Source organism: Anomaloglossus baeobatrachus, chromosome 10 (genome assembly GCF_048569485.1).
Source record: "Anomaloglossus baeobatrachus isolate aAnoBae1 chromosome 10, aAnoBae1.hap1, whole genome shotgun sequence".
Taxonomy (NCBI): Eukaryota; Metazoa; Chordata; class Amphibia; order Anura; family Aromobatidae; genus Anomaloglossus; species Anomaloglossus baeobatrachus.
In genome coordinates this window covers 204,873,952-204,894,368 of record NC_134362.1, presented here as the reverse complement: position 1 = coordinate 204,894,368, position 20,417 = coordinate 204,873,952, and the positions used below count along the sequence as shown (strand labels likewise).

The following is a 20,417-nucleotide window of genomic DNA, read 5'->3' as shown; positions in this document are numbered from 1 at the left end:
ATGTCCATGATCGCCTCTGCCTCTTGTGACCCCCCCACTCCACCACCGCTGCCGCACCGCCCGTCTCCTACAACTTCCGCTCCACCACCGCTGCCGCACCGCTCCACAACTGCCCCTGTCTCGTGACCCCCACTCCACCACTGCTGCCGCACCACCCTGCTCCATGACCGCCCCTGCCTCTTGTGATCTCCACTCCACGACCACCCCTGCCTCTACCTCCGCTGCCGCACCGCCCTGCTCCACCACCGCCCCTATGACACATCCCCTCCCCCCAGTTCACCGTGCACCACGACCGCCCCTGTCTCCTATGATGCCCACTCCACCACCACTGCCGCACCACCCTAGTCCACGATCGCCTCTGCCTCGTGACCCCCCACTCCACCACCGCACCGCCCGTCTCCTACAACTCCCGCTCCACCATCGCTGCCGCACCGCCCTGCTCCACGACCGCCCCTGTCTCTTGTGACCCCCGCTCCACTACCACTCCTGCCCTCCCCCAGTAAGGCACCACCGGATTAGAAGACGGACCCCATTTTTTATTTTCCTCTCTAAATTTGCGGTGCGTGTTAAAAACCAAAAAATACAGTATTCCTGGTCGTCTATAGCGAGCTGCCACTTCGATTACGGACCCCCATGTATAAATAGGAGTAGTTTTCTCGGGATGCTGCAGGGCATGCTGGGAGTTATAGTTTTGCAGCTGCTGACAGGCCCCATGACTTCAGCATAGTTTTCAGCCGTCGGTTCTCATTGTAATCACTGTTTTTCGGCAGGACGCATTCAGCATGACGGATCTCCAGCTGTCGCTCCAGAGCAGCCCGGCGCAGTCTCTCTGCAGGAGGATGAGGGAGCAGCATATAAATGGCCCCTTAAGCTGCGATTACAATATGTCTGACAGCCAGAAGGTAACGTCACAAGCGCCCAAGAGACTGAGCTGCTCTTTTACCGGTGGAGACTTTGAGCAATACTTCTACGACGTCTGCCAGGACGCCGCTTACATGCGCGCCTCGTGCGACAGCTTGAAGGTGTACGACACCGAGGGGTCGGGGTCCCCGGCCGGGAGCCTCAGCACGCTGGCATCGTCCGGCCTCGACTCGGACTTGGAGTATGAAGATCTGCGAACGTGGGGGCCAAAATTCAGCTACTTGTGTAAACTGTACTCGTACACGGAGGACGACGATCCGTAGTGATGTGTGCGGATCATCCACATCACTGCAGGAACGGAGCAGACCGCAACGCTCCGCGCCGGCGCAGCCACACAAACCACTGTGACATTCTCCAGGAATTTTGTAAAGTATCACAACCCCACCCCTCACTCAGTTTTTTCTAGTGATGATTTTTATGCACCCTCCCAAAGTGGAAGGTGTCTAAAAGCAATATGTGCCGCCTCGTCGCAGGACAACATGGCACAGAGACCCTACCACATGGGATTGACTGTAAAGCGCCCCCCCCCACCCCTATGTAACATCACAACCCCTTTATTTATAAAGTTCCAAACCCTACAGGGAATAATCCCACTAAAGAGATGCGGCCAGGGAGGAAAAAATAAAAACCGCCCTCATCACGCTGCTGGAAGTGAAAACGTCTTGGGCCTTTGATCTTGAAAATATGCAGAAATTCTACATCAGGTTCCTCGTCTCTTTCCAACTTTACAAGAACTTTTTCTTCTTTTTTGTATGTAAACGTGCCTTACTTTGTGCATGCTCGACCCAGTGCCAACCAGCCCAAAAGTTTTTTTCTTTTTTTTTTGAAATAAAAAAAAAATGCAATTTTTTAATAAATTTAATATTGTGGCATCGATGTGCATCTGGACACCAAACAAAAGGAGATGTTTAAAAAATAAAGCCGATGTCCATCTTTTGTTGTCTTTTTATACTCCTTTATGTCTTCCCCTACAGATCAAAAAATAAAGATGTAGCTCTGCACCACTAGGTTTACCTTGCGGGGGTCTCATAGGTGAACAGGAAAAGACCTGGGCTCCAAATATTCACAGCAAAGGAGTGCTCGTCATGCAAACAGGCAGATATCCAGAGACTGTCCAAATAGAACGTAGAAGAAAAGGACCGCACAATCCATATGCCCGATGAAGTTTCTTTTATTCCAAAAAGTGCAGCATAAAAGGCAGGGAGAGAGCTGAGTGCAGGCTGCTCATAAGGACGATGGCCGTTTCGCGTTTGTGTACATGAAACGGCCATCGTCCTTACGAGGAGCCTGCACTCAGCTCTCTCCCTGCCTTTTATGCTGGAGTGCAGGCTCCTCGTAAGGACGACGGCCGTTTCGCGTTGGTGTACGCGAAACAGCCGTCGTCCTTATGAGGAGCCTGCACTCAGCTCTCTCCCTGCTGCACTTTTTGGAATAAAAGAAACTTCACCGGGCATATGGATTGTGCGGCCCTTTTCTTCTACTTCCCCTACAGATCACTGCACCATGGATAGAGCCCCTGCTGAGAGTAGTAGTTCCACACCCCTGGCAATAACTTCTCTTGAATCGTTGGAAAGTTCTTGCTCATTATTTGTCCAATCGTTCAGAATTTCCTATAATCCACCATGTTGGATTATCACAATTTACTCGGTAAGAAAATCAGACAGCGGCGCAGAGTTGCTCTGGCCGTTTTTAGTATCGGCGCGGCACTGATATATGGCCGCTGTCCGGCCGTGCAGAGGCGTTTAGGTGGCATTGGCCTTTAATATGATGCAGGATGATCCGTGTGACCACCGGAGTCTACTAGAAGGTATTTGATTAGAAATATTAAAATTGTTTATGTCTGAGCCCTTTAATCCCGGCGCCTGCAGGAAGCCGGCGTATAATGCGGTTCTGCTCCAGCGGCGAGGGACGGCCGGCTCTGCTGCCCGGGTAAAGCCTTAATAAATCCAGGTATTCTCATTACTTCCACACTGTGATTTAACACTCATTATTTCCAGCTTCTGAGCAGCAGGAAGGATGCAGATGGCGCCGGAGACCGTGGCACAAAAAGTGCCGAGAGAGGCAGCAAGTGTCTGCATGGAAATGTGTAACGTCTCATAGGACAAACAGGACTACAGACCCGGCCTGCAAGCCTCTATTACACTGCAGAGCAGAATTCACAATACTGCAGTCATAGGATATCCCAGAATGTTCTGATTCTCACTTACATAGAACATAATTGCATGATATGACTGCACCAGCAGAATAGTGAGTGCAGCTCTGGAGTATAATATAGGATGTAACTGAGGATCAATAATGTACACAGTGATTGCACCAGCAGAATAGTGAGTGCAGCTCTGGAGTATAATATAGGATGTAACTGAGGATCAATAATGTACACAGTGATTGCACCAGCAGAATAGTGAGTGCAGCTCTGGAGTATAATACAGGAGGTAACTCAGGATCAGTAATGTAATGTATGTACACAGTGATTGCACCAGCAGAATAGTGAGTGCAGCTCTGGAGAATAATACAGGAGGTAACTCAGGATCAGTAATGTAATGTACGGTATGTACACAGTGACTGCACCAGCAGAAAAGTGAGTGCAGCTCTGGAGGAGGTAACTCAGGATAAGTAATGTATGTACACAGTGACTGCACCAGCAGAATAGGGAGTGCAGCTCTGGAGTGTAATACAGGAGGTAACTCATGATCAGTAATTTATGTACACAGTGACTGCACCAGCAGAATAGTGAGTGCAGCTCTGGAGTATAATACAGGAGGTAACTCAGGATCAGTAATGTAATGTATGTACACAGTGACTGCACCAGCAGAATAGTGAGTGCAGCTCTGGAGTGTAATACAGGAGGTAACTCACGATCAGTAATTTATGTACACAGTGACTGCACCAGCAGAATAGTGAGTGCAGCTCTGGAGTGTAATGCAGGAGGTAACTCAGGATCAGTAATGCATGTACACAGTAACTGCACCAGCAGAATAGTGAGTGCAGCTCTGGAATATAATACAGGATAAGTAATGTATGGACAAAGTGACTGCACCAGCAGAATAGTGAGTGCAGCTCTGGAGTATAATACAGGAGGTAACTCAGGATCAGTAATGTAATGTATGTACACAGTGACTGCACCAGCAGAATAGTGAGTGCAGCTCTGGAGTGTAATACAGGAGGTAACTCAGGATCAGTAATTTATGTACACAGTGACTGCACCAGCAGAATAGTGAGTGCAGCTCTGGAGTATAATACAGGAGGTAACTCAGGATCAGTAATGTAATGTATGTACACAGTGACTGCACCAGCAGAATAGTGAGTGCAGCTCTGGAGTGTAATACAGGAGGTAACTCACGATCAGTAATTTATGTACACAGTGACTGCACCAGCAGAATAGTGAGTGCAGCTCTGGAGTGTAATGCAGGAGGTAACTCAGGATCAGTAATGCATGTACACAGTAACTGCACCAGCAGAATAGTGAGTGCAGCTCTGGAATATAATACAGGATAAGTAATGTATGGACAAAGTGACTGCACCAGCAGAATAGTGAGTGCAGCTCTGGAGTATAATACAGGAGGTAACTCAGGATCAGTAATGTAATGTATGTACACAGTGACTGCACCAGCAGAATAGTGAGTGCAGCTCTGGAATATAATACAGGATAAGTAATGTATGGACAAAGTGACTGCACCAGCAGAATAGTGAGTGCAGCTCTGGAGGATAATACAGGAGGTAACTCAGGATCAGTAATGTAATGTATGTACACAGTGACTGCACCAGCAGAATAGTGAGTGCAGCTCTGGAGTATAATACAGGAGGTAACTCAGGTTGGGTATAGAATAATATAAGGACACAATAGCTCTTGGTGACTGTTTTTTTGTGTTTATTCTATATATAAAATGATTTTCAAAGATGAACCTGAATAAGTGGCAATACCAAATACAATTCATGGACAAGGATAACACTGATACAACTTTAAAAGTGTTGTCTCAATTTGGCAAGTTACCGCCTATCCACAGGATAACTTGTTAATTATGGGGTCCCGACTCATCTGGACATCCCCTAGGAGAGAGTGGGGGTCTCACACATGTTGCATTCATTGTCACTTGCGGCTTCAATGAATGTTGCACGCGCACTTTCTGCAATTAGTTTTTTAATGAGCAAATCACAGAGAAGCCTCCATGTAGCCGGGACCCTATAATGACTATGCAAATACTAGTGCCTGTTAGTGCCCCTCGCTTCCACACTTGCAGGACGTCGGCGGATTTTTCATTAGGACTTGTGCGGATATCTGTCCATCGTGCATGTGCCCTGGCCGATATACGGAAGAGAATGGCGCTGACAATCAGCATTAACCATTATAATCCCGCCACCTGTGGAGCGGATCGCCACTTCTCTACCAACATTTGACGGTCTATTGATCCGACATCACATAAAAAGTCACCGGCTACAACAACGTTTCTCAGAAGGAACTTTTACTTCCGCGTACAACCTAAAGTTACCTGCTGCTGGCGCCGTTTCTTTTCCTAATGTGGGGAAAAAAAAATAAATAAAAAAAAAAAATCTATAAAATTCTGACCATTACACTATGCAAAATTAACAATATCCCTTTAAAAGCCAAAATGTTAAAAAAACAAAAAAAAAAACCCCGAGAACGTCCATATCTTTTTTTGTCCCCCCCCCCCCCCAAAAAAGGACAATCCTATGATTTCCTAAACACTGGTCCCTCTTTTGCCGCGACACATAATTTGGCACATAACACTATGAAGGTCTCTGTAGTTTTGCACCCGCCGACGTAAGTCTGTGCAAGAAAAAAAAAAAAGGAAAATGGCGGAATCCAGAGAAGAGGACGGAGGCTGCGAGATCTGGGCTCACGACTGGCTGCGATCCATGATTCACCGCACTGCGAGTTCACACTACTATGCTATAAAAACACCATAAAACAGACCGCCGGTACTGATCGCACGTCTTCCTCCGCCGCCTCCGGCTACTTCACCGCGGCTTTCCGGGATAACCTGTAAACGTGGAAAGTTTTGTTCTTGAAGACTCGGGTGAAGTATTTTGTGTAGGGAGGCGAATCCTTCTTTACTTCGTCGCAGAAGCGCGGCGAGGGGGACGGCTTCAGGTCCGGGTCGTTGTATCCGGGACCATCCATGATCTGTTACAAAATACAGAAAATGGTCATATACCAGCAATTGTATTTAAAGGGATTTTCCATAGTAATGTAATCAATTCTGCATCTGTTTAATATGTGGGAGGCGGCTTCCAGACACAGCCAGACTCTCCATAAAGAAGACAGAAACTTTTAATTATCACGTTTACCTTTTGAACCATCGCTTAGGTATACAGATTACAGCTGGGTCCAAAGAAGCATGGTCAGATATGCAATGCAGGCAAGGTAGAAAGCTGAATTTCCCCTGCAACTGGGGCTAATATACCAGTCCCAGAAGAGATTGGCACCCAAGTGAACATGTGATCGCTCGGTGTAGGGAGGGCATAGGAGCTGCTGGGTCAATCAGATCTGCCATGCAGGCAAGGGAGAAAGATGGATTTCCCCTGTAACTGGGCCAAATATACCAGACCCAGTTACAGAAGAAATCAGCACTAGGGACCCAATGAAAACGTGATCGCGCAGTATAGCAAGGGAATGGGAGCTGCTGGGTCCTGTGAGGTACGGTCAAATCTGATATGCAGGCATGGAAGAAAAGCAAAATTTCCCCTGTAACTGGGGCAACTATACCAGCCCAAGTACACAAGGAAACAGCACTCTGGATCAAGTGAACATGTGATTGCTGGGTATAGGGTGGGAATAGGAGCTGCTGGGTCCTATCAGGTACAGTCAGATCTAGCATGCAGGCAAGGCAAAAAGCTGAATTTCCCCTGTAACTGAGGTAAATATAAAAGCCCTAGTTACAGAAGAGATCGGCAGTCCGGATCAAGCGAACAAGTGATCATTCGGTGTAGGGAGGGTATAGGAGCTGCTGGGTCCTAGAAGGCACAATCAGATCTGTCATGCAGGCAAGGGAGAAGAAGGGAATTTTGTTACTTACCGTAAATTCCTTTTCTTCTAGCTCCTATTGGGAGACCCAGACGATTGGGTGTATAGCACTGCCTCCGGAGGCCACACAAAGCAATTACACTAAAAAGTGTAAGGCCCCTCCCCTTCTGGCTATACACCCCCAGTGGGATCACTGGCTCACCAGTTTTAGTGCAAAAGCAAGAAGGAGGAAAGCCAATAACTGGTTTAAACAAATTCACTCCGAAGTAACGTCGGAGAACTGAAAACCATTCAACATGAACAACATGTGTACCCGAAAAACAACCAGAAATCCCGAAGGACAACAGGGCGGGTGCTGGGTCTCCCAATAGGAGCTAGAAGAAAAGGAATTTACGGTAAGTAACAAAATTCCCTTCTTCTTCGGCGCTCCATTGGGAGACCCAGACGATTGGGACGTCCAAAAGCTGTCCCTGGGTGGGTAAAGAAATACCTCATGTTAGAGCTGCAAAGACAGCCCTCCCCTACGGGGAGGCAACTGCCGCCTGCAGGACTCTTCTACCTAGGCTGGCGTCCGCCGAAGCATAGGTATGCACCTGATAATGTTTGGTGAAAGTGTGCAGACTCGACCAGGTAGCTGCCTGGCACACCTGTTGAGCCGTAGCCTGGTGTCGCAATGCCCAGGACGCACCCACGGCTCTGGTAGAATGGGCCTTCAGCCCTGATGGAACCGGAAGCCCAGCAGAACTGTAGGCTTCAAGAATTGGTTCTTTGATCCATCGAGCCAGGGTGGCTTTGGAAGCCTGCGACCCTTTGCGCTTACCAGCGACAAGGACAAAGAGTGCATCCGAGCGGCGCAGGGGCGCCGTGCGGGAAATGTAGATCCTGAGTGCTCTCACCAGATCCAACAAATGCAAATCCTTCTCATACCGATGAACTGCATGCGGATAAAAGGAAGGCAAGGAGATATCCTGATTAAGATGAAAAGAGGATACCACCTTAGGGAGAAACTCCTGAATGGGGCGCAGCACTACCTTGTCCTGGTGGACCACCAGGAAGGGAGCCTTGGATGACAGCGCTGCTAGCTCAGACACTCTCCGAAGAGACGTGATCGCTACCAGAAAGGCCACTTTCTGTGATAGTCGAGAGAGTGAAACATCCGTCAGAGACTCGAAAGGCGGCTTCTGGAGAGCAACTAGTACCCTGTTCAGATCCCATGGATCTAACGGCCGCTCGTACGGGGGGACGATATGACAAACCCCCTGCAGGAACGTGCGTACCTGCGGACGTCGTGCTAGACGCTTCTGAAAAAACACCAATAGCGCCGAGACTTGCCCTTTAAGGGAGCCGAGCGACAAGCCCTTTTCCAACCCAGATTGCAGGAAGGAAAGAAAAGTAGGCAATGCCAATGGCCAGGGGGACACTCCTTGTACAGAGCACCAGTAAAAGAAAATCTTCCACTTCCGTGGTAGATCTTAGTAGACGTGGGCTTCATAGCCTGTCTCATGGTGGCAACGACCCCTTGGGATAATCCTGAGGACACTAGGATCTAGGACGCAATGGCCACACAGTAGGTTCAGGGCCGTAGAATTCAGATGGAAAAACGGCCCTTGGGACAGTAAGTCTGGCCGGTCTGGTAGTGCCCACGGTTGACCGACCGTGAGATGCCTGTCGCCAGAGCTCTTTGATCGTCATGAAAACCGGGACCTTGCTGTTGTGCCGATTCGTGAAACCCGTCCGGGTGCAGAGACCATTTTCCTGCGTCCACGCCCTGGTGACTGAGGAAGTCTGCTTCCCAGTTTTCTACGCCCGGGATGTGAACTGCGGATATGGTGTATGCTCTGTCTTCCACCCCTAGCAGAATCCGGCGGACTTCCTGGGAGGCTCGCCGACTGCGTAGTCCGCCTTGGTGGTTGATGTATGCCACCGCTGTGGATTGTCCGACTGAATTCGGATCTGTTTGCCTTCCAGCCACTGCAGGAAGTCTTGCAGGGCAATATACACTGCCCAGAGCTCCGGACAATTGATCTGAAGAGTGGACTCCTCTGAAGAGAGTCCTTGATCGTCTGAGAAAGGGGGACGTTCCTGTGTAGGGACATCGACTTCCCCTCCCATTAGCGAAGAATGTTCTAATGAAGTGGACGCAGATGAAACTGCGTGAAAGGGACTGCCTCTGGATGAGGTGTCTCCTTGAAGGAGAGACTGCACCCCCGTCTGTAGTGACCGCTGTTTGTCCAGTGGAAGCTTCACCATCGCTGAGAGAGTGTGAAACCCCAAGCTAAGATATGCCAGCGATTGGGTTTAACTTTGAAAAGTTGAGGACCCACCCGAAACTCTGGGAAGTCTCCAGCGCCATGTTCAGGCTGTGTTGGCATGCCTCTTAAAAGAGTGCCTTGACTAGTAGATGGTCTAAGTAAGGGATCACAGGGTGACCCTGAGAGTGCGGGAGTGGTCCCACTGCTGCCATGAACTTGGTGAAAACCCGTGGGGCTGTCGCCAGACCGAAGGGTAGGGCTACGAACCGAAGATGCTCGTCTTCAATAACGAATCGTAGCAAACGCCGGTGCTCTGGAGCAATCGGCACGTGGAGATAAGCATCCTGATGTCTATTGATGCTAGGAAATCTCCTTGAGACATTGAGGCAATGACGGAGCGGAGGGATTCCATCCGGAACCGCCTGGTTTTCACGTGCTTGTTGAGCAGTTTAAGGTCCAGAACGGAACGGAAGGAGTCGTCCTATTTTGTCACCCCGACCAGATCGGAGTAAAAAGTGTCTCTTGTTCCTGAGGAGGAACCGGGATTACGACTCCTACTGCCTGCAGAAGAGCCTCGGCTCGGCCGGTGAGGAAGTTTTTGCGACAAACTGTCTCTCACCCACCGGCCATTGACCTGTGGCAGTTAAATGTCGCTAAAGCGGGGGAGTCTGCCACCGACCGCGGACGCGGAGAGAGAGGGCTGAAAGTCATTGAGGAAACCGCCTTGGTAGCGGTTCCTCCGGCTGCCTTCTCCGGGCATGATTGAGCCCGCCAGGAACCTGCGCCCCTCTGAGCCTTTTGAGTCTTGTTGGACGAGGGCAATTGGGACGTGCCCGAGCCTGGGAAGGACCGAAACCTCGACTGTCCCTTCTCCTGATGGGTCTTGTTTGATAGCTGGGGTAAGGAAGAATCCGTACCCTTGGACAGTTGAATGATTTAATCCAACCGCTCACGAAACAGTCTGTCACCAGATAAAGGCAATCTGGTTAAGCACTTTTGTGGAAGCAGCATCTGCTCCAATCCCTTAACACTAGGAGCGTAACAACACTGAGTTGGCGGACGCCACTGACGTACGGCTCGTAGAGTCCAGGACAGCATAAACAGCTTGAGTCGCAATGCCGACATTGCGAGGTGAAGGACGCTACTGCGGCCAAGATGTACATGTGACCGCGTCCCTCTGCGCAATACTAGCTGAAATAGCTTGGAGTGCCTCTATGGCTGCGAATGCCGGGGCAACCGACCCGCCGATAGGTCTATCTGTCTGTCAATGGCATCTTTAAGTGAAGTCCCATCTTCCACTGCAACTATAGATCTAGCCGCAAGCCTGGAGATTGGGGGATCCACCCTTGGAGCGCTTGAGCACGTCAGGGGGGAAGAGACAACGCGTATCCTCAATACGGTTGAAGAAACGCTTATCGGGATAGGCGTGGTGTTCCTGACTGCTTCTCTGGAGTCAGAGTGACCAGAAAAGTACTCAATATACGCTTGAGATACCGAAATAGGGATTTCTTCTGCTGTGAAGCTGACCCCTCCACTGGAGGAGTTGAGGGAGAGATACCCAACCTTCCATTGATGGACGCTATAAGATTATTCACTATAGCGTCACCATCCGGTGTATCCGGATTGAGAGCGGTCTCAGGATCAGAGTCCTGAACAGCTACGTCTGCCTCATCATACAGAGAGTACTGTGATGAAGTCGAGGGCCATTCTTAGGGAGCTCGCTTAGGCCGTCTGGGACTGTCGTCCGTGTCAGAGCCTGCACCCTGGGATGCATGGGACCCTCCTGGAGCCATGATTTGTTTCGAAATCAGGGTGGCCAGGGGCATTGAATCAACATTGCCCAAGGTCTGTCTGGACTGCAAAGTCTGTAAGATGTTAGTCATAGTCACAGACAATCTATCAGCGGAAACTGCAACTCCGTCCCTGTCCCTGGACAGGGATCACAGGTGGTTCTTTTGGCCACCTGTAGCAGAGACCCCGTTGAGTAATTGCACACACTGGGGGTCCTGGAACAGTATCGCATGCAGTACAAGCAGCATAGAAAGCCTGTGCCTTGGCACCCATGCTTTTTTTTTTTTTTTTTTTTTTGTTGCTGTCTAGCCATCTAGGAGCATTAGCCAAGAATAGCGACCGTACAGTGCAATGTATAGCATACAAGCATGAAGTACAATAAACACTTCAGCACATGCAGTACAAGGAGCATAGAAAGCCTGTGCCTTGGCACCTTTGCTTTTCTGCTGCCGTTGTCTAGTTATTCAGGAGCATTAGCCAAGAAAAGCGACATACAGTGAATGTATAGCATACAAGCATGAAAATAACCACTGCAGCACATGCAATCCAAGCAGCATTGAAAGCTTGTGCCTTAGCACCCTTGCTTTTCTGCTGCTGTTGTCTAGTCATCAAGGAGCATTAGCCAAGAATAGCGACATGCAGTGAATGTACAAGCATGAAAATAAACTCTGCAGTACATGCAATCCAAGCAGCATTGAAAGCTTGTGCCTTAGCACCATTGCTGTTTGCTGCCGCTGTCTAGCCATCTAGGCGGGTAGACAGCCAAGAATAGCCCTTACAGTGCAATGTAAGGCATACAAGCATAAAAGACACATGACACTGCAGCACATGCAAGACAAGCAGCATATAGAGTCTGTGCTTTAGCACCCCTGATCTTTTGCTGCTGTTTCTAGGTCTGCATCCTGAATAGCGACCGTACAAAAAGTACAACAGGACACTTCGGCATTAGTGGGTCAGCACTTTAGTTGCCACTTACCGCCCGCACAAAAGCGGGTGTGTGGCGCCGGAATCCTGTGCTAGCTCAGCGCTTGTCTCCGTTTTCCCGCTCTGCGTGCCGGAATGGCTGCCGGCGTCCAGAGGAGGGGGGCGGGCCGAGGGCGTGCCCGAGACAAGAGCGGGAACCCGGCGCCCACTGTGTCTAGTGAAGGGGGCTGGAGAATGCAAATAAGGCTCCAGCCCTCGGCGCTGCTATAGAACAGCGTCTCTCCCTTTCCCTGAGTGACAGGGTGGGGGCGGGAACGAAGCGGCGCTAGGCCGCAAAAGCCGGGGACTAAAGTTAGAGGCGCCGCCGCCGTAAAAGCGCGGTCGGCGCGTCCCCGGCGCACTACAAGTCGCAGCTGCGCCGCCGCTCCAGGGGCGGTCGGCGCGGCGGTCCCCACACGTAAAGTCCCCCAGTAATCTGCAGGGACTATAAGCCCAGCGCACAGCGCTACAGTCCCCGGCGCACTAGCACACCCAGCAAGCCTGGAGTGTGCGTGGCCTGCCATACGGGGACACAGAGTACCTGAAAGTTGCAGGGCCTTGTCCCTGAACGGCACTCCCGCTCCACATCCAGCAGGTTCTATGGGTCTGTGGATGGAGCCCGGCCTCAGGGCTTGGTGGCCGGAAAGATCCCACTTCCTCAGAGCCCCTCAGGGGGATGGGGAAGGAAAACAGCATGTGGGCTCCAGCCTCCGTACCAGCAATAGGTACCTCAACCTTACAAACCGCAAGTGGGGTGAGAAGGGAGCATGCTGGGGGCCCTATATGGGCCCTCTTTTCTTCCATCCGACATAGTCAGCAGCTACTGCTGACTAAACAGTGGAGCTATGCGTGGATGTCTGACCTCCTTCGCACAAAGCAGAAAACTGGTGAGCCAGTGATCCCACTGGGGGTGTATAGCCAGAAGGGGAGGGGCCTTACACTTTTTAGTGTAATTGCTTTGTGTGGCCTCCGGAGGCAGTGCTATACACCCAATCGTCTGGGTCTCCCAATGGAGCGCCGAAGAAAGCTGGATTTCCCCTGTAACTGGGGCAAATATACCAGACCTAGTTACAGAAGAAATCAGCACTACGGACCCAATGAAAACATGATTGCTCGGTGTAGGGAGGGAATAAGTGCTGCTGGCTCCTATGAGGCACAGGAAGGGCGCTCTCACACATCCGGCTTTTCGCCGGTTTGACGGATGCCGCGCATGCCAGTACAATATGATACAGTACACTGGCAGCGCCGCAACTTCCGGGTCACATGCTTCTGTCACATGACAGCATGTGACCGGCGCTTGTTGCGCTGCCAGTGTACTGTATACACTGTACTGGCGTGCGCCGCATCCGTCAAACTGGCGAAAAGCCGGATGTGTGAGCGCTTCAAGGCTATGTGCGCACGTTTGCGTTCTGCCTGCCTAATATTCTGCAGCGTTTTGTCACTGCATGTGCGTTTCAAAACGCAGCTGAAACGTTGCGTTTTGAAACGTAGAATGGATGCAGAATTAATGCGTTCTGGATGCTTTCTCTCCCATAGACAGAGTGGAAAAAGCATCCAAAACGCACAAAAGAATTGACATGTTTTATAGAACGCAGCGTTTCTGTCAAAAATTTAGCATGCGTTTACACTGTTTAAAAACGCAACGTGCAAATGGATTTTCCTAAATTCTCAGACTTTGCTGGGGACGCAGAACGCATGCGCTTACACAGCAGTTTAAAACGCTGCGTAAACGCATGCAAAAAACGCAAATGTGCGCACACAGCCTTAGATCTCCCATGCATGGAAGGGAGAAAAAGAGAATTTTGTTACTTACCGTAAATTCTTTTTCTTGTAGTTCCGTATTGGGAGACCCAGTCCATGGGTGTTTAGCTTCTGCCTCCGGAGGACACACAAAGTACTACACTTAAAAGTGTAGCTCCTCCCTCTGAGCTTATACACCCCCTGGAGAACCAGATCTAGCCAGTTTAGTGCAAAAGCTGAAGGAGAATAGCCACCCACAAGTAAAAACAGAGCAAGAACCGGAACAACCGGAGACTCTGTCCACGACAACAGCCGGTGATAACACGCGGAACAAGAAATTGCCAACAGGCAACAGGGAGGGAGCTGGGTCTCCCAATACGGAACTACAAGAAAAAGAATTTACGGTAAGTAAACAAAATTCTCTTTTTCTTTATCGTTCCTTTGGGAGACCCAGACCATGGGACGTTGCAAAGCAGTCCCTGGGTGGGAAATAAACAGAAAAACTAAGAAGTAGGGAGAACCTAACTTCACAAGTGGGCGACAGCCGCCTGAAGGATGCGTCTGCCCAAGCTCGCATCTGCCGAAGCATGAGCGTGCACTTGGTAGTGCTTTGAAAAGGTATGCAGGTTAGTCCAAGTGGCAGCCTGACAGACTTGTTGAGCCTTAGCCTGGTGCCTGAAAGCCCAAGAGGCACCGACAGCTCTGGTCGAATGTGCCTTGATCCCCGGCGGGGGAGGGACCTGAGAACACTGGTAGGCGTCCGAAATGGTCGACCTAATCCAACGGGCTAAGGTCGGCTTAGAACCAGAGAGGCCCTTGCGCCGACCTGTGGTTAGCACAAAAAGAGAAGTGCACCGCCTAAGAGCAGCGGTGCGAGACAGATAGATCCGGAGAGCACGCACCAGATACAGAGCATGCAACGCTTTTTCAAAGCGATGAACAGGAGCCGGACAAAAGGAAGGTAGGGTAATGTCCTGGTTAAGGTGGAAAGGAGAGACCACCTTAGGAAGAAAGTCCGGAGTCGGACGGAGAACCACCTTGTCTTGATGAAAAAGCAAAAAAGGTGACTCCGAAGAGAGCGCAACCAAATCGGAGACTCTCCTGAGGGAAGTTATGGCTATTAGAAAGACCACTTTCTGTGAAAGACTAAACAAAGAAACCTCCCTAAGAGGCTCAAAGGGGGGTTTCTGCAAAACCGTGAGAACCAAATTGAGGTCCCAGGGATCCAAGGGCCACCGGTAAGGCGGAATGATGTGAGACGCACCCTGCATGAAGGTGAGGACCTGAGCCAGCCGGGCGATACACCGCTGGAACAGAACTGACAGAGCTGAGACTTGTCCCTTGAGAGAGTTGAGGGACAGTCCCAGCTGCAGACTGGACTGTAGAAAGGACAGAAGGGTCGGCAAGGAAAATGGCCAAGGAGGATGGCCGGAAGAGCGACACCAGGACAGGGAAATTTTCCAAGTCCTGTGATAGATCTTGGCGGAGGAAGACGTACGGGCCCGAGTCATAGTGGAGATGACTTCAGGAGGGATACCAGAAGCCGTCAAGATCCAGGACTCAAGAGCCACGCCGTCAATTTGAGAGCCGCAGAATTCAGGCGGAAAAACGGACCTTGTGAGAGAAGGTCTGGACGGTCCGGAAGATGCCACGGCACCTCTACGGACAGAAGGAGCAGGTCTGGGTACCAAGCTCGCCTGGGCCAGTCCGGAGCAATGAGGATGACTCGACAACCATCCATTCTGATCTTGCGCAGGACTCTGGGCAAGAGAGCTAGAGGGGGAAACACGTAGGACAGACGAAACTGGGACCAGTCTTGAACCAGTGCGTCCTCGGCGAATGCCTGAGGATCGTGGGAGCGAGCCACGTAAACGAGAACTTTGTTGTTGTGACGGGATGCCATTATGTCCACGTCCGGAGTGCCCCATTTGCGGCAGATCGACTGAAATACTGCCGGATGTAGGGACCACTCCCCACTGTCCACGCTTTGATGGCTGAGATAATCTGCCTCCCAGTTGTCCATGCCTGGGATGTGGACTGCGGATATGGTGGACCTGGAGTCCTCCGCCCATTGAAGAATGCGTTGTACCTCCAACATTGCCAGGCGGCTGCGTGTCCCGCCTTGATGGCTGATGTAGGCAACCGCTGTCGCGTTGTCTGACTGGACTCGGATGTGCCTGCCCGCCAGCAGATGGTGAAAAGCTAGGAGAGCCAGAAGCACGGCTCTGGTTTCCAGCACATTGATTGGAAGGGCTGACACGGACGGAGTCCAAGTGCCCTGCGCTCGGTGGTGGAGACATACCGCTCCCCAGCCGGATAGACTGGCATCCGTGGTGAGAATCACCCAGGACGGGGCCAGGAAGGAGCGCCCCTGGGACAGAGAGAGGGGCCGAAGCCACCACTGAAGAGAGCTCCTGGTCTGTGGCGACAGAGCCACTAACCTGTGCAAGGAGGAAGGCCACTTGTCCCAACAGCGGAGAATGTCCAGTTGCAGGGGGCGCAGATGGAACTGGGCAAAGGGAACAGCCTCCATTGACGCCACCAGTTGACCCAGCACCTGCATCAGACGCCTGAGGGTATGACGGCGGAGCCTCAGGAGAGAGCGCACCGCCAACTGGAGTGACAGCTGCTTGTCTAAGGGCAACTTCACAAGTGCCGGCAAAGTCTCGAACTGCATCCCTAGGTACGTGAGACTCTGGGTCGGAGTCAAAGTGGATTTGGGAAGATTGACAAGCCACCCGAATTGGGCTAGAGTGCTGAGAGTGAGCGAGACACTCCACTGACAGTCTGCGCTGGATGGTGCTTTGACTAGAAGGTCGTCCAGGTAAGGAATCACTGCCAACCCCTGTAGGTGCAGGACCGCAATCACTGCTGCCATGACCTTGGTGAATACCCGAGGGGCCGTGGCTAACCCGAAGGGGAGAGCCACGAATTGGAAATGATCCTCTCCGATTGCAAAACGTAGCCAACGCTGGTGTGAAACTGCAATGGGCACATGCAGATAGGCATCTCTGATGTCGATGGATGCCAGGAAATCCCCTTGGGTCATTGAGGCAATGACTGATCGCAGAGACTCCATGCGAAAATGCCGCACCTGAACATGCTTGTTGAGAAGCTTGAGATCCAGGATGGGCCGGAAGGAACCGTCCTTTTTGGGGACTAGGAAGAGATTTGAGTAGAAACCTCTGAACCGTTCCCGGGCGGGAACCGGTACAATTACTCCGTTGGCCTGCAAGTATGCTACGGCCTGTGAGAAGGCGGCGGCCTTGGAGCAGGGGGGAGTTGAGAGAAAAAATCTGTTTGGCGGGCTGGAAGAGAATTCTATCCTGTAGCCGTGGGAGATGATATACCGCACCCACTGATCGGAGACGTGTTGAAACCACACGTCGCCAAAGTGGGAGAGCCTGCCACCGACTAAGGACGTGGCTGGAGAGGGCAGAGAGTCACGAGGAGGCTGCCTTAGTGGCAGCGGCTCCTCCGTTCTTCTGAGGACGCGGCTTCGCGCGCCAGCTGGGTTTTCGGTCCTTGGCTGAGTTAGTGGACGAGGCCGAGGGCTTAGAGGACGACCAGTTGGAGGAACGAAAGGAACGAAACCTCGACTGATTCCTGCCCTGGACAGATTTCCTGGTTTTGGTTTGTGGCATGGAAGTACTCTTCCCGCCAGTAGCTTCCTTAATAATTTCATCCCGCTGTTCCCCGAACAGCCGGGACCCAGCAAAAGGGAGTCCAGCAAGGTACTTCTTTGAAGAAGCATTTGCCTTCCACTCTCGAAGCCACAAGATCCTGCGGATAGCGAAGGAATTAGCCGAAGCCACCGCAGTGCGGTGAGAAGCCTCCAGCATGGCACACATGGCATAGGATGAAAAAGCTGAAGCTTGGGAAGTCAAGGCAACCATTTCAGGCATAGATTCCCTGGCGAGGGAATGCATCTCCTCCAGAGAAGCAGAGATGGCTTTGAGAGCCCACACTGCTGCAAAAGTCGGGGAAAACGAGGCCCCTGCCGCTTCATATACGGATTTGGCCAGAAGGTCAATCTGGCGGTCAGTGGAATCCTTAAGAGAGGTGCCATCAGCCACTGATACAACGGTCCGGGCTGAGAGCCTAGACACCGGGGGGTCTACCTTTGGGGAATGAGCCCACTCCTTGACCACCTCAGGTGGAAAGGGAAAGCGGTCATCAGAACCACGCTTATGGAAGCGTTTGTCAGGGCAGGCTCTGGGCTTGGCCACAGTGGTCTGAAAACTGGAGTGGTTAAAGAACACACTCTTTGCCCTCTTAGGCAAGGTAAACTGGTGCTTTTCTGCCAGAGAGGGTTGCTCCTCTGATACTGGCGGATTGAGATCCAGTACAGAATTAATGGACGCAATCAAATCACTAACATCTGAGTCACTTTCGGACAGATCAATGGGGTACATGGAGTTAACCTCCGAGCCCCCCGTAAAGGCATCCTCCTCGTCCTGCGAGTCAGCTCCTGAATCAGAGCCGCGGGACGAGGAAGGAGAGGGAGCCCTGCGTCTCCTCTTAGGAGGACGGGGTCTGGGACCAGATGATGAATCCTCTGTGAGCTCCGGTCCTGAGAGACCCCTAGCAGCAGAGGCACCCTGTGAAGGGGGCTGATGCATGTTCAGCAAAGTCCTGGACAGAAGTCCCATGGAGTCAGCAAAAGACTGGGAGATAGACCTAGAGAAGGATTCTACCCAGGCCGGGGGTTCAGCCACAGGAGCCGGAGCAGCCTGAGAGACCCCTGGGGATGAGACTCCAGGCTGTGGCACCGTCAGGTTAGAGCAGGCATCACAATGTGGATAGGTGCTCGGTTCAGGCAGCAGGAGCTTACATGCAGTGCATACTGAATACAGCTTTGGAGCCTTGCTCCTCGTGTGAGACATGCTGCTGGAGTGGGGGCTCTGCCAGAGAATGAACCCCAGAGAGTATAATCAGAGATCCACAACCAGAGGTTGTGGCTTACCAGACCGCTGGAGCGGTGTTGTGTGCCCTCCAGATCCCGAAGCCCGGACCCCCAAGCACAGCAACTCAGCAGAGATGCTGCAGACCAGCGCTGCAATGCAGAGAGAACGCTGAGAAAATGGCCGCCGGAGCAAAGAGAGGGGGCGGGACTTGCTGAGGAGCGGGATCTGGAGGGCCATAGAGACCTACAGGGGAGGGGACACACACTGCAGTGGGGAGTATCCCTTCCCTGTGCAGAATGGCCGCCGGGAGGAGCCGAGCCTGTCCCTCTGCATGAGTGACATGCAAGGGCAGTGAAACCGAAACTAGGCCTCCGGCGAAGCCGGGGCCTAAATTTGAGTGGCGCGGCCGGCGCGCAGGCACCATCGGCGCGGTTCTCAGGCGACAGCCAGAGAACCCGCCGGAAATGTCATAAAACACAATCAGCACACTCTCCCACAACAATAAAGCAAAGGACCCCCAATATATAAACGTCTCAGGTACTTAGCTTGCTGAGACGCAGGGTTCCAAGTCCCTGGGGATGAGTGCTCCGTCCAGCAGGATCCTGAAGGGCTGCGGATGGAGACCGGTCTCCTGCCAAGCATGGAGACCGTGCTGGCTCCCACTTCAAGCCAGAGCCCAGGAGGGATGGTGAAGGAGCGCGGCATGTAAGGCTCCAGCCTTGGAATCAACCTTAACAACACCGCCGACACAGTGGGGTGAGAAGGGACATGCCGGGAGTCCAGACTTGGACCCGCTTTTCTTCAAACTCTTTCCAAAAATCAAAAATCAGATGAGAATGCATGTGTGGATGTCTGCCTCCTGAACACAAAGCGATAAACTGGCTAGATCTGGTTCTCCAGGGGGTGTATAAGCTCAGAGGGAGGAGCTACACTTTTAAGTGTAGTACTTTGTGTGTCCTCCGGAGGCAGAAGCTAAACAGCCATGGTCTGGGTCTCCCATAGGAACGATAAAGAAAACCAAGTTTCCCCTGTAACTGGGGCAAATATACCAGTCCCAGTTGCAGGAGAAATCGGCGCTCTGTACCCAGAGAACATCTGATAGGTCGGTGTACGGCGTGTACAGGAGCTTCTGAGTCCTAGGTAGCACAGTCAGATCTGCCATGCATGCAATGCAAAAAAACTGAATTTCCTCTGCAACTGGGGCGATTATACCATCCCCGATTACATGAGAAATTAGCTCTCCGGATCAAGTGAATATGTGATCACTGCGTGTAGGGAGGGAATGGGTCCTATGAGACACAGTTAAATCTGCCATGCAGGCAAGGCACAAAGCTGAATTTCCCCTGTAACTAGGGCAAATATACCATCCCCAGTTACAAGAGAAATAGACTCTCCAGACCTAGTTTGAAAAAGCTATGCACATGACCTGGGGTTAAGGCTCACAGAAGACTGTTTGAACTATAAATAATTGTAGTAAAAACTTAGCCATGGATAGGACAAGTTTTTGATTTCTAGATATATGAAAATAAAAAATAATAAATTAAAAAAAAAAAAAAAAAAAAAAAGGGCTTGGAAATCAGCACATTACTTCCAGTGTCTGACTCTGTACCTGATGCCACATTTATATATGTACAGGGAGAGCTCGACGGCCTCGGTTGTCCTTTCTATACGTGTTACACAGCACATAAAGGGTTAATTTCTGCAGAAAATAAATGCATTGCTGCAAAAAAAAAAAAAAAAAAGGGAAAAAAAAAAAAAAAAAGTCCTATAACATTATCTGCGGTTGTGGCTGCCGGCCAAGTCCTTGTAGTGAAGTCTTCAATCTGACTGACACACGTCAGCTGAATTCCCAAGGTCACA

General features: G+C 51.2%; 2 protein-coding genes across 4 annotated transcripts in view; one reads left to right on the top strand and one right to left on the bottom strand.

The window, feature by feature from the left end:
* The window catches only part of LOC142254840 (neural-cadherin-like), a 184,631-nt gene extending 182,777 nt beyond the window's left edge, over positions 1-1,854 (top strand). The window contains exon 33 of the mRNA XM_075326173.1: positions 771-1,854. Coding sequence (XP_075182288.1) covers positions 771-1,184 — 414 coding nt within the window. The 3' untranslated portion in view covers positions 1,185-1,854. The remainder of the gene's footprint in view (positions 1-770) is intronic.
* Positions 1,855-4,772: 2,918 nt separating this feature from the next.
* The window catches only part of DPY19L3 (dpy-19 like C-mannosyltransferase 3), a 110,104-nt gene continuing 94,459 nt past the window's right edge, over positions 4,773-20,417 (bottom strand). For all 3 annotated transcript variants that reach the window (XM_075325253.1, XM_075325254.1, XM_075325256.1), the window contains exon 19: positions 4,773-6,064. In XM_075325253.1, the coding sequence (XP_075181368.1) occupies positions 5,894-6,064 (171 nt within the window). In that variant the 3' untranslated portion in view covers positions 4,773-5,893. The remainder of the gene's footprint in view (positions 6,065-20,417) is intronic.